This window comes from Mesoplodon bidens (assembly GCF_964165515.1).
Source record: "Mesoplodon bidens genome assembly, chromosome: 1".
Lineage (NCBI taxonomy): Eukaryota > Metazoa > Chordata > Mammalia > Artiodactyla > Ziphiidae > Mesoplodon > Mesoplodon bidens.
The window spans coordinates 178875426-178893328 of NC_138176.1; the positions used below are offsets into that span (position 1 = coordinate 178875426).

The 17903-nt window shown below is 38.6% G+C and overlaps 1 protein-coding gene across 9 annotated transcripts in view; it reads left to right on the forward strand.

Moving 5' to 3' along the window:
* RUFY3 (RUN and FYVE domain containing 3) overlaps positions 1-17903 on the forward strand; it is an 83642-nt gene that overhangs the window by 31934 nt on the left and 33805 nt on the right. For all 9 annotated transcript variants that reach the window (XR_014017023.1, XM_081248736.1, XM_081248737.1 and 6 more), the window contains exons 2-4: positions 15010-15183; positions 16192-16309; positions 17123-17224. Coding sequence is in view for 8 of the 9 variants with exons in the window: in XM_081248736.1 (XP_081104862.1) it covers positions 15010-15183; positions 16192-16309; positions 17123-17224 (394 nt within the window). In the remaining variant the exon portion in view is untranslated. The remainder of the gene's footprint in view (positions 1-15009; positions 15184-16191; positions 16310-17122; positions 17225-17903) is intronic.

The window sequence follows — 17903 nt, forward strand, 5'->3', positions numbered from 1 at the left end:
AGATCCCAGGAACTTCAAGTATCTGGAATGTTGCTCTGATTTGTAGATTTCCCATAACATTAAGTCATTTTGAGCTTGGTCATGTAATAGCATTCCTTTCTGGTGGAATTACCTTGAAAAGTAGCACATATGTTCAAATGTATGAAGGTTCCCCAAACCAATAATTATTTCTTCTGTAATTGGCACCTAACTTTAGGGATCTCAAGGTGATTTACACATTTTATAATAAAGACAGAAAAATTGAAGTTTGGCTCCACTTTATCATTTTACATTCTCCCACTTTGGCTGGGCACCTACAAGTCCCCCAGCTTCAGTGTACACTCTCCTAGCACACGCACACCCACCACTCTGTCCACACTGGCCTTTTCACTGACTGCATGAGCTGACCTCAGCCTCCTCTCCTGCCTTGTTCCTGTGACATCCCACCCGGAGCATTTACTCCCCTTCTCCCTCCCCCTGTGCCCCCTACATCCCCATTTAGTCTAGATGAGAGCTCTGTGAAGCGCTCCCTGACAGCTTTGGCCCAGTTCATTTCTCCATTCACTCAAGTCCTGCAGAACTTGGAGCTTAAGGCTTTTTACTTGTTCTCTAATTCTTGTGTGTTTACATTCCTAGTTAAAGTGTAAAATCCTTGAGAGCAGGGATTGTCTTAAACTTCTTGGTATTCGTATCAGATTTAGGACAGTGTTGTCCTCTGTAGATTTGGTTACACCAGGCAAAAAACTAAGGCAGTTTTCTCTCTCCAGTGCTGCCCAATAGTTTCTTCTTCAGCACTTTACTTTGAATGAGTAAATTATCCTGAGTCTCATCTCATTTCCTATAGTCAAACTATCTTTTTATTCCATCTTTAATTCTACTTTTAATATAATTAGTTACATGTATTTTGATGAAAAGGCAGATCAGTATTGTCTAGTTGATTGACAGTTCATAGACAAGAAAAAAAGGAGGACAGTGTTGATTCATTCAGTGAGTACTGATGTTAGCTGCCATTATCATTATTATGATTATTATTATTTACCAGGCACTAGATAGGTTTAAGGTTTTGATTCCTTTAATAGACTACGTACTAAAGAAAAATGCTGCATATAGGCCAACAAATCTGTGCCCTTCTTAGAAACTTCTTCCCTATGACTTAGCCCTGGCAAAATTCTATTTCTTTGATACAAGGTACTACTGCAAGAATCAAGCCTACTATAAGAGTCAGCCTCCTCCTTTTCATTTCTTTTTGCTGGAATTTTTGTGAATGATTGTCATAGGTGAAATCAAAAAGGGAAAACCCCAGAAAATGTGTGAATTTTTTTATTACAGTATAGTTGAATTACAGTGTCGTATTAATTACTGCTGTACAGCGAAGTGACTCACTTATACACTTATATACATTATTTTTCATATTCTTTTCCATTGTGGTTAATCACAGGATATTGAACATAGTTCCTGTGCTGTATGGTAGGACCTTGTTGTTTATCCATTCTATATGTAATAGTTTGCATCTGCTAATCCCAAACTCCCACTTCATTCCTCCCCACACCCCCTCCCCGTTGGCAACCACCAGACTGTTCTCTATGTCCCTGATTCTGTTTCTGTTTCATAGACAGGTTCATTTGTGTCATATTTTAGATTCCACATATAAGTGATACCATGTGGTATTTGTCTTTCTCTCTCCGACTTACTTCACTTAGTATGATAATCTCTAGTTACATCCATGTTGCTGCAAATGGCATTATTTTGTTCTTTTTTATGGCTGAATAGTATTCCATTGTATATATGTACCACATCTTCTTTATCCATTCATCTGTTGATGGACATTTAGGTTGTTTCCATGTCTTGGCTTTTGTAAATAGTGCTGCTGTGAACACAGGGGTGCATGTAAGAAGATGTAAATTGTGTTACTTTGATGATCTTAGTAGATTACCAATAAAGTGGTATATGGTAATGTTGGCCAAGAACTTATTTATAGAAAAGTCTTTCTGGAATATAGCTTAAAAAAAGAAAATCAGAAGGGGAAGGAAGGGGGAAGGAAAATGGCTTTTACTTGTTAACTTTTTTTGAGTCATTTCATCCTTGTCTTTTTTATACAATTTTCTACATCTCTTTCTTATTTCAGTTATATGAAATGCTAGAATTTTACTGTTTACATAACTTAGAGTTTTTGTAAATGAGTACTTGTAACAAGAATGAACATGAGTTATGGAGTATTATCCACATGTAATACCCAGAGCAGCTCAGGGTCTGGGGAGGAGCCTGCAGTCAGAACCGGAGAAAGCTGCTGATGTATGTAGGCTCAGATCTTGTCAGGAGACCTTCACTGCTGAGCTGTTTTAATTCTGTTTCTTATCTGTTGTTATGGACGTGTCATAAGAGGTGGCTTTTTAATAGCAAAAGTGTTAACACTGGCTTCCAGCCTCCTGAAAATCTGCTTTTTAAAATAACAAACTCTAGGAGGTCACAGATTTGAACTGTTAGCTTTGGGGTTTGGTTTTTCTTTTGTTTTGATTTTGGCAAGATTGAAGGTTTTTCTGGTGAACTAATTTCTCACAGTGATGGTTGGTTTTACAGTCAATGTGTCTGTAACTCCCGTCTGGTAGAATATGAAATGTCTTCTTAGGGTGGAATCATGTCATGCTTACAACATTGATGAATTATCTCACATCTCGTCTCATTATATGCTATTAATTTGGGTCTAAAAGTTTTGAAACTCACTAGAAAATTATGAAGATTAAATGAAATAATAAAAGCACCTGGTTTACTACCTTTAGCTTCTCAATAAATATTGAATTCCTATCTGTACTTACTACAAACCTTTTAAACAGATTATGTGAACTTGCAGTTGCCCAGATTACTCATCTCTCTGAGCATTGGAGTAGCTGGGACATTACTTGAATTAGGGAAATAATATACTTGTATGAAATAATACCTCATCAAGATGACTTACTGGTTCCTTGATATATTTTGTGAGTTAAGACTTGATGTCCACCGTTTTGAAAAATGGAAGGAACGTATCTAAGAAATTTTCTTAGCATCTAGCACTGTATCACATAGACATTCAATGAAGGTTTATTTTAAATTAAATAAAAATTTTAAACTTACTTATGGAGGACCATAATAATTTTGATAACTAACAATTTTTTATTCCCTTTTTTTTAAAAAAATTATTTATTTATTTATTTTTGGCTGTGTTGGGTCTTTGTTGCTGTGCGTGGGCTTTCTCTAGCTGTGGTGGGCAGGGACTACTCTTCGTTGCAGTGCACAGGCTGCTCATTGCTGTGGCTTCTCTTATTGCAGAGCATGGGCTCTAGGTTCACGGGCATCAGTAGTTGTAGCACACAGGCTCAGTAGTTGTGGCTTGTGGGCTCTAGAGCGCAGGCTTAGTAGTTGTGGCACACGGGCTTAGTTGCTCTGCGGCATGTGGGATCTTCCCAGACCAGGGCTCGAACCTGTGTCCCCTGCATTGGCAGGCAGATTCTTAACCACTGCGCCACCAGGGAAGTCCCACAATTTTTTATTCTTAGTACATCCCACGCATTTCTAAATGCTTAACATACATGAACTTGTTTTATCTTCAAAACCCTATCATTATCTTATGGATGAAGGAAGTAAGGCCTACAGAGTTAAGAAACTTTCCCAGTGAAATACTACTCAGCAATAAAAAGGAACGAACTATTGATAACCTAGATGGATCCCTCAAGAACTATGCTGAGCGAAAAAAAAGCCAATTTTAAAAGTTACATACTGTATGATTCCATTTATATAACATTCTTGAAATGACAGCACTGCAGAAATGGAAAACAGATTAGTAGTTGCTATGGGTTATCAGGGGGTAGGAGACAGGAGGGAAGTGCTTGTGGGCTGTAAAAGGTCAAAGTGAGGGATCCTTGTGATACAGTTCAGTGTCATATCCTGGTTGTGATAAGTTACTCTAGTTTTGCAAGATGTTACCTTTGGGGGAACTAGGTTAAGGGTACGTAATATCTCTCTATTTCTTACAACTGTATGTGAATCTATAATTGTCTCAAAATAATAAGTGCAAAAAAAAATGAAAGAAAAGAGAAAAGGAACTTGCCTAGGGTTACACAGCTAGGGGAAGAGTTCAAGTAGAGTTCAAACTCCAGCAGGCTAGCTCCAGAGCTTGTGCTGTTAACCACTATACCAAAGTTCAAACCTAGTTGGCTCTCAAAAATACTTTTTCATCAAAATTCCATACACACATCATTTATTTCTAAGTATCTAGAACAAAAGTTTCATGAGGGCTTCCCTGGTGGCGCAGTGGTTGAGAGTCCGCCTGCCGATGCTGGGCACACGGGTTCGTGCCCCGGTCCGGGAAGATGCCACATGCCGCGGAGCGGCTGGGCCCGTGAGCCATGGCCGCTGAGCCTGTGCGTCCGGAGCCTGTGCTCTGCAACGGGAGAGGCCACAACAGTGAGAGGCCCGCGTACCGCAAAAAAAAAAAAAAAAAAAAGTTTCATGAAACAACATATAACCTTACACTATAGGACATACTAAATCGATTTTTATACCCCACTAAGGGGTTGTGACCTTTCATTTGAAAGATAGTCCAGTATCCCGTAGTGCCTCTCTGGTGTATATCCATTTCAGCTCTAGCTACCAAGATATAAGCAAAAGAGCTCTTCCAGCAATGCCAATATGTTGTGTTCTGTTCCCAGCCTATAATTGTTGGCACCCTTTAAAGGCCAGTTACCTTGCATCCTTCTATTTCTCTTTAAACCATCTCCTCTGATGGAAACATCTTATTTCTTATCATTGGTACTATTATCCCTTTGCTAGTGATTATCCCAACCCAAACTTTAGTTTGTATTTACAACTATATGATGAAAATTATGTTTAGAATGCTTCCACATCATTGTATCCTTTATTGTATCCAAAGCCAAGCTGATTTTACCCCTTACTTCCAAAACAGTTATTCAGTTTTTTTCATTTCCATTTTCAGCACAGTATTTGAGGCTCACAGGGCAAAAGCTTTAGGTTATTCTCCACTCCTCTGTTTCCTTAACAGGTCCAGTTCTTCAAGTGAAGCCATTTTGATCCTCTTCCCAAATTCTTCAGATTCATTTTGCATAATCCTTTCAGACTAATCATCCTGAAACAAAGTTCTAATCATATGACTTCCCTGCTCAAAACCTACAGTGGTTTCCATTGCCTGCTTCCTGGATATGCAGGCCTAGTTTTAGAGACCTGTCATTTGACTTTACCCTTCCTGTTTTCCAGTTCTCCCCAGGAAGAACTCCCCACTCCATTCTTATTTCCTTCACCTCACTTCACGTACCCATTCTCCCCACTTGGAATACTTTCTTCAGTGTTTTCTGTGAATTTCATATTTAGGGCCTGCCTCAAATCCTATACTGGAATTTATCATGCTTTTAACTATATTACTTTTAGTGTTGTCTCATTTGGAGCACAAGTGTACAATATTCCAGGGAGTTAAGTTAAGGGTAGAGATTATTCCTATATTTTGTCAAGGTTGGGGTTTACTCTACGTACAAACTAAAAAATTAGCCTATTTCTTGGATACTGGCGAAGAATACCACAAAAGACTTTATTTCTCATGACACTGCAAGCAGTCTGAGTATCAACACATTTGTGTCAGTTCCTCTTGCACCAGAGTTGCACCTGGGAGACACTGTATCACTTAGAAAAATGCTACACATGTGGTGGTTCAGTGTTGCAGTTGAGGAACACAGTTTGGGGAACCGTTGTTTTTATGGGAAGCAGTAGGAAAGCCTCCTCTCTTAAGATGATCAGTTGCATAAACAACCTGAGAAATGGCCTGGGTAAAAGAGCATTGAGAGCCTTGCAGTCTTGATACAACCCATAAAGACATGTAGTAGCACAAGACGTCCATGGAGGATTGTCTGTCTCAGTATCTTACAGGTTAGATACAAAGAAATTTGTAATTTCCCCAATATCACTCAGGGAATATGAGAGAGACAGCTCTAACTCTTCTAGATCAGAGATCTAACTATGCTAGATCACTGTGTTGACCCCTAATATTCAACTTATTTCTATGGAGTAAATTGAGCAGAGTAAGGAACTCCTGAATCTGGAGGTGGGAGGGAATGGCTGAAATTTCTTATGTTGCATCAAAACAGAGAAGACTGACTATTGTCCCAACTTCTAGATGTTCCCAGAAATCTTCTGGGTATTCTTCTGTGGTACAGAATTCTTCAGGTAAAGGTACTTGAAGATGTTTGGGAAACTTTCCCAAACTAAAATTGATTGTATTATGATATGGGAGGGCAGTGAAGAAGAAGGAAGTGTGGTTTCTTAGGAACTCTTGGGCAAGCTGGAATTAGAAACGGTCATTTTTTAAAGATTAGAGAAATGGATACCTAAAAGCAAAGGGTTTTCCTCTATTGCTCACAACATTTCTGACACTAAATGTGTGGGGGGAGGTTTCCCACACCCACCAGTTCTCCAACACCAGTTCAATTCTGACACTGTCTACTTGGGGTTAACACAGACTCCACAAGATGCCCCCTCACTTTAGATGCCAATCACAAGTCTAGGTTGTCACCAGTCCTTCTGACCAACCAGCTATAAATCAGAGGTTTCTATGACCCCTCCTCAAGTTTTATAATTCGCTGGACTGGCTCACACAACTCAAGGAAAGAGTTTACTTGCTAAATTACAGGTGTATTATAAAAGAACACAACTCAAGAACAGCCAGATGGAAGAGAAGCATAGGGCAAAGTATGTGGGAAGGAGCATGAAACTTCCATACTCTCTCTGGGCACATCACCCTCCCAGCAACTCGATGTGTTCACTAACCACAAGCTCTCTGAACACTTTCCTTTAGGATTTTTATGCAGGCCTCATTATGTAGGCATCATTGATTAAATCGTGGTCTTTGATGTTTGAGCTCTTTCTCCAGCCCTTCTCCCCTCCCTGGATTTGGAGGTCGGAGGGAATGGCTGAAAGTTCCAACCCTCTTATCACACCACTGGTTCCCCCTGGCAACCAGCCCTCCCATCCTTAAGGGCTTTCTAAAATTCACCTCATTAGCATAAACTGTGTTTGAAAGGGACTTGTTATAAATAACAAAGATGCTCCTTTTATAATACCTTTAACTCTGGAACTATTTCAGAACTAGAAACAAGAACCAAATATAACAAAAGATGCCCCTATGACTCTTATCACTTGGGAAATTACTAGGGTTTTAGGAGCTCTGTGTTAGGAACTGAGGGCTTAGATAAACAGAGAAATGATTGATTTCTTATTGTTCCACAATACCTGACCAATAATAAGTAAGAGTACCTAGACAATGGTTTTGGAATGTTAAATAACCAAATAAGCTTGTTCATTTCAATGCTAATGCCAGTCAAAAGGGAAATTTTGCTTATGTTCAGGAGTAGAAGAAAGCAGAACTAGACTCTTATTGAAGGCTAGCAGTTAAACCTTGTCCTGAAGCAAGAGAAAGCAGAACCTCTTTTTTATTTTTAATTATGAAATTTTTCAAGTACGTAAAGTAGAGAGAGTAGCGTAAGAAACCCTAATGTTTCCATAACCCAACTTCAATAATTATCAATATATATTTTTTAAATTTATATTTTTGGCTGCATTGGGTCTTCGTTGCTGCTCTCAGGCTTTCTCTAGTTGCGGCAAGCAGGGGCTACTCTTTGTTGTGGTGCACGGGCTTCTCATTGCGGTGGCTTCTCTTGTTGCGGAGCACGGGCTCTAGGCGCACGGGCTGTAGTAGTTGTGGTGCGCAGGCTCAGTAGTTGTGGCCTGCGGGCTCTAGAGCGTAGGCTCAGTAGTTGTGGCACACGGGCTTAGCTGCTCTGCGGCATGTGGGATCTTCCTGGACCACGGCTTGAACCTGTGTACCCTGCATTGGCAGGCAGATTCTTCACCACTGTGCCACCAGGGAAGTCCCGCCATTTGTATTTCTTTGGAGAAATACAATACTATTGAAATCCTTTGCTCATTCTTTTTTACTGGGTAAGAGAAAGTTCCCTACCTACAAACAAGTTCCGTTCTGAGAGCGTGCTTGTAAGTACAATTTGCTCATTAAGTCCAACAAAGTTAGCCTAGGTATCCAACTAATACAGTCAGATATATAGTACTGTACTGTAATAGGCTTATAATACTTTTCACACATTAATACATAAAAAAACAAACGCAAAAAATAAAGAAAACATTTTTAATCTTACAGTACAGTAATCTTACAGACATCTGAGCTGACTTACATAATTGGACATGGGAACACACGTTTGCATCTTTGAAAGTTCTCAACTTGAATGTTCGTATGTAGGGAACTTAACTGTATTTGTCTTTTATTGTTGAATTATAAGAGTTCTCTACATATTCTGGATACTGGATCTGATTTACATTTTTTCCTCCCATTCTATGGGCTGTCTTTTCTTTTCCTTAATGATGTCCTTTGAAGTGCAAATGTTTTTAATTTTAGTGAAGTCCAGTTTATTTTTTCTGTTGTTTTTGCTTTTGGTGTCATCTAAGAAACCATTTGGTCATATTGTATAATCCTTTTTGTATGTTGCTAGAGTTGGTTTGCAAGTATTTTGTTGAGGGCTTTGCATCTATATTAATAAGAGATACTGATCTGTAGTTTTCTTATGATGTCTTTGTCTGATTTTGGTCTCAAGTAATGTTGGTCTCATAGAATGTGTTGGGAAGTGTTTCCTCTTCCTCTGTTTTTTGGAATTGTGAAGAACTGGTAGTAATTCTTTAAATGTTTGGTAAACTTCAGTAGTGAAGCCATCTGGTTTTGGCCTCTTTATGGGGTGTGTTTTTTATTATGAATTTAATATCTTTACTTATTATAGTTCTATTCAGATTTTCTATTTCTTCTTGAGTCAGTTTAGGTAGTTTATATTTCTTAGAAATTGTCCTTAGAAATTGTTTCATCTAGGTTGCCTAATATGTTGGCATACAGTTGCCCATAGTATTCCCTTATAATCCTTTTTGTTTCTGTAAGGTCAATAGTAATGTCTCCTCTTCGTTTCTGATTTTAGTAATTTGAGTCTTTTCTCTTTTTCTATTCGTCGGTATAGCTAAATATTTGTCAATGTTGTTGATCTTTTCAGAGAGCCAACTTTGGGTTTCACTGGTTTCTCTCAATAGTGTTATTTGCTGTTGATTTCTGCTGTGATCTTTATTATTCCTTTCTCCTGGGGGCTTTCTACTGATAAATGTATTTATTGGTTGGCCTTGAGGAAGCCATCTGTGAAATCATGGAACTATGACATGCTAGAGCTAGAAGAGCTAGGTCAGTGCTTCACAAACTTTAATGCACATACAAATTGCTTTAGGTTCTGTCCAGAATCTGATTCAGTAGTACCACTGGAGCCCAAGTTTTCCCGTTTCTAAAAGCTTCCAGGTGATGCCAATGTTGATGTTCCAGGACCACACTTGGAGTGGCAAGGATCTAGTTCATTTGGTATCAGAGTCGTTGGTGTGGTTTTCCAAGCCATGTTGTTTCACCCCATTCCAGGCATATTAATGTGCCCCCTGCTTGAGAATTAGTGCTGCAATTAGTCACTATGATTGGTGCGGGTGTGTGATGTCTTTATAAAAAAAAAAAAATTACTGAACAAGTACGTTTACAGATGAGGAAATTGAGGCCCCAAAGAAGTAAGATTCCTTGCCTGGCATCATATAATAAGCTAATTAGCACAGGTGATTCATATCAAACAGATTGAGTAGTGGGTGGATATGATCTTTCTGATGATAAGGCTTAATTTTCGCAAAGTATATCTTTGATTATGCTATTACTAAGGAAAGGTAGCAATCAGGATAAATAAATTAGTGATTAAATTTTCTTGATGAACTCCTTTAACAGATTTCAACCCAGAGAAAATATTATTTAAATGAATTTCCTCTTCATTATTCTTGAGTAGAAGCTTATGTGATATCTGAAATGACATTAAGGAGAATAGATAAATACAGATATAGATACATATATAGATAATCTAAGGGTCTTAAGACTTTATTATTTTTAAATGAGGATTGAGTAAAAGTTCATAATTATTTCGTACAAATAAGTGTCATCAGACTAGTTAAATGGTGTTTTATTAAAGATCTTTTTAGTACTTTCAGTGATTTCTTTCACTATCACAGACAACTCATTTTATGCTTAATTTTATACTCTAAGAACTATTACAGCAAAAGTTCAAAGTAGATTTATTTAGGAATCATTGGTCTTCAGTCATTCTGAACATCAAGTAAGCTTTCCTTTCAATATCTTTCTGTTAGTTGGTCATTTTAAATCTCATATTAATGCTTTTAGGTATCATTGGGAAATTTCTCTAGGACAACTGTTTTGTTTCACATTAAGATAAAAGTAACTGTTGTGCTACCTATGAATTATTCCCACTTTACCAAGAATTGGGTATGATGTAACATACTTAATATTAACATAATGTTAAAGATAACTTACTTTTCCTTCAGTTATTCATAAAACATTTCAATATTTCTCGGTATGAACCTTAGTCACTGCACTATAAGGAGATAAAATAGGGTCTGGGTTCGATGATGGGTTTGCAAAACAGTGTGACTCACTGTCACTCTTAGCTATGTGACTTTGGGTCCATTTTTGTCATTACTATTGACTAGATGAACCACATGACTCTGTAAAGTGTGTTAGAATTTCCTCATATGGAAATTAGCAGCCTTGAAGAGGTGTAATGAAGACCCATACGCTCTTAAAAGGACTTTGAAAACCAATATAGTTTATTATAACTACAGTCATTTCTACATGATTTCTTTAGTCCACTGCTCCTACTATGTTTCCCACCAAGGTGATTTGTACCACTGTCCAAATGTAGAAACAATCAAATAATCACCAAAGCTAGAAACACAGAAGTTGCTCTCCATTCTATCTCCTTCTTCCCTCAATCCAGCTGGTGATCAAGTCCTGAAATCCTAACATTCTACCCCTAGAACATCTCTCAGAGCTAACTCCGTCTTCTCCACAAGCACGCACTGCTCCAATTCCGTCCCATATTATAATTTTCCTCCTCAGCTTTTGTGGTAAACCCTTACTTGCTCCCCAGCTTTGAGTTTTTATTCCTTTTCGATCCATCTTCCACAAGATTGCTAGAATGCCTTCTCTAAAATTCAAATTAGTGACATTACGCCTCACATCAAAATCTTTCCTGACTTTAAGGTAAAATCCATATTCCTTAAACAAGGTCCTTAGCAATCTCTCCCTTACCTATTTCCCTTGTCTTATCTCACAACCCTTACATGTATCATAAACTTACGGCATTTTTTTGGTTTTCCTTAGTATGCCATGTTCTTTCATATTTCTGTTCCTTTACCTAAGCTATCCTTCCATCCTACTCCCTTCACAGCTCTACTCCTAACCCTTCCTGGCCTGACTAATTTCTCTTTGTCCTTTAAGATTGAACTCAAAAGTCTCATCCTCTGTATTTGGCACCTACTGATTTCTATATATTAATTTTGTATTCTGCTATCTCTGTGAATTATTATGTTTTTGTAAAAATTTTAGTTTACTTTGATTTTTTCTGGGTGTAAAATCAGATTGTATGAGAGCAGTAATATATGATCCACCCTTTTACAGTTTATATGTCTTCAACTTCTTTATCTTCTCTAATTGCATTGGTATTCCACCCTTAGTACAATGTTAAGTAATAGCCATGGGTAATGGACACTTCTTAAACTTTCCCTCAGAATACATCCAATGGCAGAGGAAATTGTATCGGACTCGCAGCTTGCCTGAAATCCTACATTACTTTCATATCTACTATCTTAGCCTTAAAAATATATATATAATTTACATTTGATTCCATAGAATGCGTATATATGGCTTAACATAAAAACATTTTAATTTATTTGTCCTGAAATAAAATTAATCTTTGTTGAAGATGATAATGTTTATCCTGAAGTTTCAGGTATTCTCTGTAAGCTGCCCTGCTTTGTTCTCCAGACATCTGTATAACCCAAGTTTGATAAATAGTAAGCACTTGGATGTTGAGGACTAGGTCTTTTATCTCTGGATTCCCAGCATTAAATACAGTATCTAACACCAAGTAGATGTTCAATATTTGTTGAAAAAATGAATAAATGAACAAAAGTTCACTTTTGGAAAAACAGTGTTAAATGTTAGCATTGTGAATAATTGAAATTTTAATTATTTTTCTCATAGAAAAAGTATGACAGACAACATTGTAAAAGTCATGCACTTTAAAATAATTTTCTGGTCTATATAATAAAACAGAACTTTTTAAAGCTTTTTATAGTTAAAAGTATAAAATATATTAAAAAGATCACATATTATAAGTACTCAGCTCAATGAATTTTCACATACTCACCAATTTCACAAAACTAACACCCCATCAAAAGGAGAACTTTACCTGCCCCTCAGAAGTCCCCTCATGCTCTCTTTTGGTCACTGCAGCCCTTCCCTTTTTAACAGCATACAGGGAATTCCCTGGCGGTCCAGTGGTTAGGACTCCACACTTCCACTGCAGGGGGCATGGGTCAATCCCTGGGCAGGCAGCTAACGTCCCGCAAGCCACATGGTGCACCCAAAAAAACTCAGCCAAACAAACAGCATACATTAGTTCCACAAAATCTTTTTTTTTTTTTTTTGGCCGTGCCGCACCACTTTGATAATAGTAAGCATTAAATAATCATTGAACTTTTGCATTAATTAAACAATTAATAATAGCAATAAATTCTTTTGAGCTCTTATGTCTAGTTGTCAAATTACCCTGAATTTTGTTTGACTTTCTTTCATTTGTTTAGAGTAGTAGTTCTCAACAGGTAGGAGATGTCTTTCAGGGGACTTAATGGCAATATCTGGAGATATTTGGGGTTATCATGACTAGAGGGTGCTACTGACATCTAGAAGTAAAGGCATGGGTTGCTGCTAAATTTAATTCACAGAACAGCCCCCCACAAAAAGAATTATCTGACCCAAAATATTAGTAATGCCAAGGCTGAGAGTAATATTTTCTAAAGAATGGGTGGGTTGTTTATGTTTGATGCAGGTTAGTTCAAATAGGTTATAGCACCATACTAATGGAGTCTAAGGTATCAGGAATTTAATTTCCCTAGGCAGTAGTTCATCTTTCTGTAGTTTAATGCATCCCAGCCACTGACCAGATGTCCTAAACTGCTACTGATTACAAGAAGAACGAGATGAGGCAGTGTAGAAGAGCCGGTACCACCACTTCTGGAAAAATGCCTCAAAGCATCGTGTTTTGTACATATCCAAATCCAGCTCTCCCACGTGACTAGTTCTCACTAGGTTGGAATTAGATTATTTACTTTGACTAGGAGCATTGCTTAATTTTGTTATTAGCTCCCTGAATTATTGGTCAACAGACTTAAGGCAGAGGGAGTGGTACCTTATGGACTGCCAGTTAATCCAACTAAAGCCACATTTTCTTATGTTAAATGGAGAATCCAGTAGCTCTCCACAAACATTCATGCATACCCACACACCCCTGCCCTATTCCTTTTTCCCAGGGATTATGGAAGGTTGGAAACAGTACAGTGCACATAAATGCTGATAATAACGTTGGAAATTAATAGCTGATAAAGTTCTTCATGGCGGTTTGTCAGGGGGTAGTTTTTTGTGTATTTCGATGTCCCTTGTGGGTTTATTCCATTCTTGACAAGTTGACCTACAATGAACAGAGAGAGCCAGATTTGAGGCACGGCCCTAAAACATTTGTTGGTGTGCAAGAGGGAATTAGTGGCAACGTACACCAATTCTGACTTTCTTAATAAAGTACCCTCTAAAATTATTACCTCAGAGAACACTACAACAAACCAAGATTTGTATAGTGGGCACTGTAAACCTACAAGTCCTTAAACTTAATGGAGAAGATGAGCTTAGAATTTGGCTATTTGATTCTGCTTCATTTAACTGTGAATGCATATCTAAATGAAAACACTGTGTGAAGAAAATTACTTGGGACAATTTGAATGAAATAATCTCTGCTTTGTGCTGTAGCTTGTTTCTATTATGGGAGCATGGCTTTTTTTTTTTTGCGGTACGCGGGCCTCTCACTGTTGTGGCCTCTCCTGTTGCGGAGCACAGGCTCCGGACGTGCAGGCTCAGCGGCCATGGCTCACGGGCCCAGCCGCTCCGCGGCATGTGGAATCTTCCCGGACCGGGGCACGAACCCGTGTCCCCTGCATCGGCAGGCGGACTCTAAACCACTGCGCCACCAGGGAAGCCCGGGAGCATGGCTTTTATACTTTTAGTCCTCCTAAAAAAGGTAAAATATTTCATAGATCTCTAGGCCTTTTTCAATTCGTATAGAAATTTAACATTTAACTTTTGGGAGGATGCCAGGTAAAATGTGGTACTTAGTCCCTTTCCTCAGGGAGTTTATTTGGTTGATGAGAGCCACATGCTCTATGTTAAGTCTTAAAAAATCGGGGAGTTGATTAAGTTCTAATGCTTCATTTTACTAATAATGTTAATTATTTTTAGTTCATTTAGTAATGCTTAGTTTAAATAATAAAGCTAACTAGTATAAATACTAATAATACACATAGCATATTTGGAACAAAGTTTAAGCACTTTATCCTTTTTCTCTACCTTGGCTTTATTTTTTAGAGTGCTTCACAAGCTGTAGAGAATGGGTGAGGCAGGGCAAGGGTGGAAGCAGCCCAGTGTGAAGGCTGTGTAGTACTGAGTTGTGACGGACCCAGGTTAGGCTGGTAACAGAGGCGGTGGTGAGAATATTAAGAGACTGTACTCAAGGCTCAAAATTTTATAAAATAAATACATTTTTTACTGTTTCACCAAGAATATTCCTAAGGGAGACTGGCATCTTTTTTTTTTTTTTTAAAGCAAAGCACATGGTGGAGAAGAATACAACAACTAATAGTATAATTTGGTGCCAAGGCCTTGATTCTTGCCAAGACACCAACAGTCTTACCCGTCTTGCTTTTGCACCATCAATGCAAATGTCAACACAGTGAACTTACACTGAATTTTGTAATGCGCTATTTCCAGTAACCAGGCTTCATCCTTTTCTCCTTTGGCTGCAGATCCTAATTATCTCATGGCTAACGAACGCATGAACCTGATGAACATGGCCAAGCTGAGTATCAAGGGCTTGATTGAATCTGCTCTGAACCTAGGGAGAACTCTGGACTCTGACTACGCACCTCTCCAGCAGTTCTTTGTGGTGATGGAGCACTGCCTGAAACATGGCTTGAAAGGTAGACCATGGCCTCCAAATACAAATGTGCACACACCTGTTTCCTAGCAATACATGCTCCAGAAGAGAAGCATTCCTGGTGGAGCCAAAGAATAAGAGGCTTGAATTAATATTAATCCATTGGAATGCAACCTATGTGGGTGCAGAGATATGGTTGACTTAAAGGAGGTATAGTGCTTAAAAAATACAGATTCTTAAAAGCTAGAGCTGGAAGTGCTGTTAAAAGTATCTAATTCAAGATGGCAGTTGTGTTTCACAGGTGGATATAGATCTAGAATGGGATGTGACTTGCCCAAGATCACACAGTGAGTGAGGGCAGAGCAAGTGCTAGAACTCAGATCTCCAGACTCTTGCGTCCATGCTCTTCCTACTTAACCGTGAGCTTTTTTTTTGGGGGGGGGGGTGGTACGCGGGCCTCTCACTGTTGTGGCCTCTCCCATTGCGGAGCACAGGCTCCGGACGCGCAGGCTCAGCGGCCATGGCTCACGGGCCCAGCTGCTCCACGGCATGTGGGATCCTCCCGGACCGGGGCTCTAACCCGCGTCCTCTGCATCGGCAGGCGGACTCTCAACCACTGCGCCACGAGGGAAGCCCAACCGTGAGCTTTTGAGGACAGGACCTGGTCTGTTCACCTTGGCTTCTTTTCTTCCTCCCACTCCAATCTTTGATAACCTGTTCTTGGATTACATATTCTTTTCCACTGGACTGTTTTCTTCACTAATACCACAAGGCTTTAAGCATGATATTGTTAAAATATTTTATTGTTATTATACAGCTAGTCCATAAATTCTTCCTGAAAGAGGAAGGACCAAGTCTTGGAAAGTAGGGGATTTTTGATTTTCATGAAATCAAATATTATGAAAGCATGAATAATTTTAGAACTGTCTGATAATCTGGGATTAATTCCCGGAAAAGTGCACTGAATAGATGGGAGAGGGTATGTGTGTGTTAAGAGTGTGTTTATGTTGTGAAAAAATATTAAAATATTGCTTTGTTTTTATCGCCTTAGCTAAGAAAACTTTTCTTGGACAAAATAAATCCTTCTGGGGGCCTCTAGAACTGGTAGAAAAGCTTGTTCCAGAAGCTGCAGAGATAACAGCAAGTGTTAAAGACCTTCCAGGACTTAAGTAAGTTTAAGGTTCAATTCTGTGTGTCAGGGAAAACATTCTTCTTAACTACCTCCTTTAGGAGTGAGACTAAAGACAACGGTGATCACAATAATTTATTTCATAACAGTCCAAAATGCAAAATGCTGTTATGAATAAGTGACGTTATGAGAGAACTGGTAGTGTAGAATAATGAGAAGTGTGAGGGATAATTATTATTAATCTAAGAAAGGTTGTCTTCATGTTAAAATACCAAATGTTCTCTTTTTTTTAAAGCACTTGTGGGTATCAGCTAGTGAGTCTCAAGAAGTTAGATCTAGGGAGGTGGCGTGTTGGACTTAAGACAAACAACGTGTTTGATTAGAACCAAGATTAAAACAGTTGTCAAGTGAGCCTCAGGAACTGACACCCGGAACCTGCCTTGGGACTTGAAAAAGAGTGGTAATCACCTTCCCAAATTAGATTGGTCTAATTGTAATCAAGTAGAGGTCTAAGTGGCCTGTGTCCTGATTATTGTTATTCGGGCCCTTACGTGATCCACACTAAATTTATGAGGATTTACCAAAACTAGTCTGATGGAGCATTTTCAGTTTGGCCTTCCAGAGGTCTTGTCTTCAAATCATAGTCTCATTCAGTAATTAATTCCTCACAAGAGCATTTGTCCCAAACACACCCCTGGCTCCCACTGGCCCACACAGAAGTCCTCCCACAGTGGTGTGGTGGGAGAGACTGTGAGAGGCACATCCTGTGCACCTTATACTGGGGGAGTAAATGGACCTGTCCCACTGTGGCTTCTAGCTCTGCTACTTTTAGTTGGTTTCTGTGTTTTTGTAGGACACCAGTAGGCAGAGGAAGAGCCTGGCTTCGTTTGGCATTGATGCAAAAGAAACTTTCAGAGTATATGAAAGCTCTGATCAATAAGAAGGAACTTCTCAGGTATGAAGATCTTCTCGTTGAGCTTCCTTCTTTTTCTCCCCATGTTCTATATCATATGAGGCTGAAGCATATAAATTTATCATTTTGGGGGGTCAGAAACATTTGATTCATGACAATTTCACATAGCTCAGCTAATACTTCTCCCACATCACACACACACATACGCAAGGATAGATGTTTTTATATTAAGTGTGTTCACACTGTCTCTGTGGCATATGTATGGTCCTTTGCAGGACAGGTCAAAACTTAACACCTTTAGAAAACAGGAGAGACTTTTGACACCTTAGCATATACCCAGGCTCACTAAGACAGGAAGTTGACGTGTAATATTAAATTCAACTACAGCACACAAAAAAATTTCCACTTGGGTCATAGGTACAAATGGGAACGAGAAAACAATAAAGCTTTTAGAAGATACATAAAGTAGACAAAAATTTCTTAAACACAAAAAGTTCTACCTGTAAAGGAAAAAATGGCTAAATTGGTTACATTAAAATGAAGAACTTCTGTCCATCAAAAGTCACTCTTGAGATTAAGAGTGAGAGGTAACCCATAACTCTAAAGGAGATATTTGCAATACATAATACATATATTCAACAAATGATGCATACTCATGGTGTGTAAAGAACTCCATCAGTCCCAAAAGAAAAAGGCAGACGAGCAAAGACAGAATTGGACA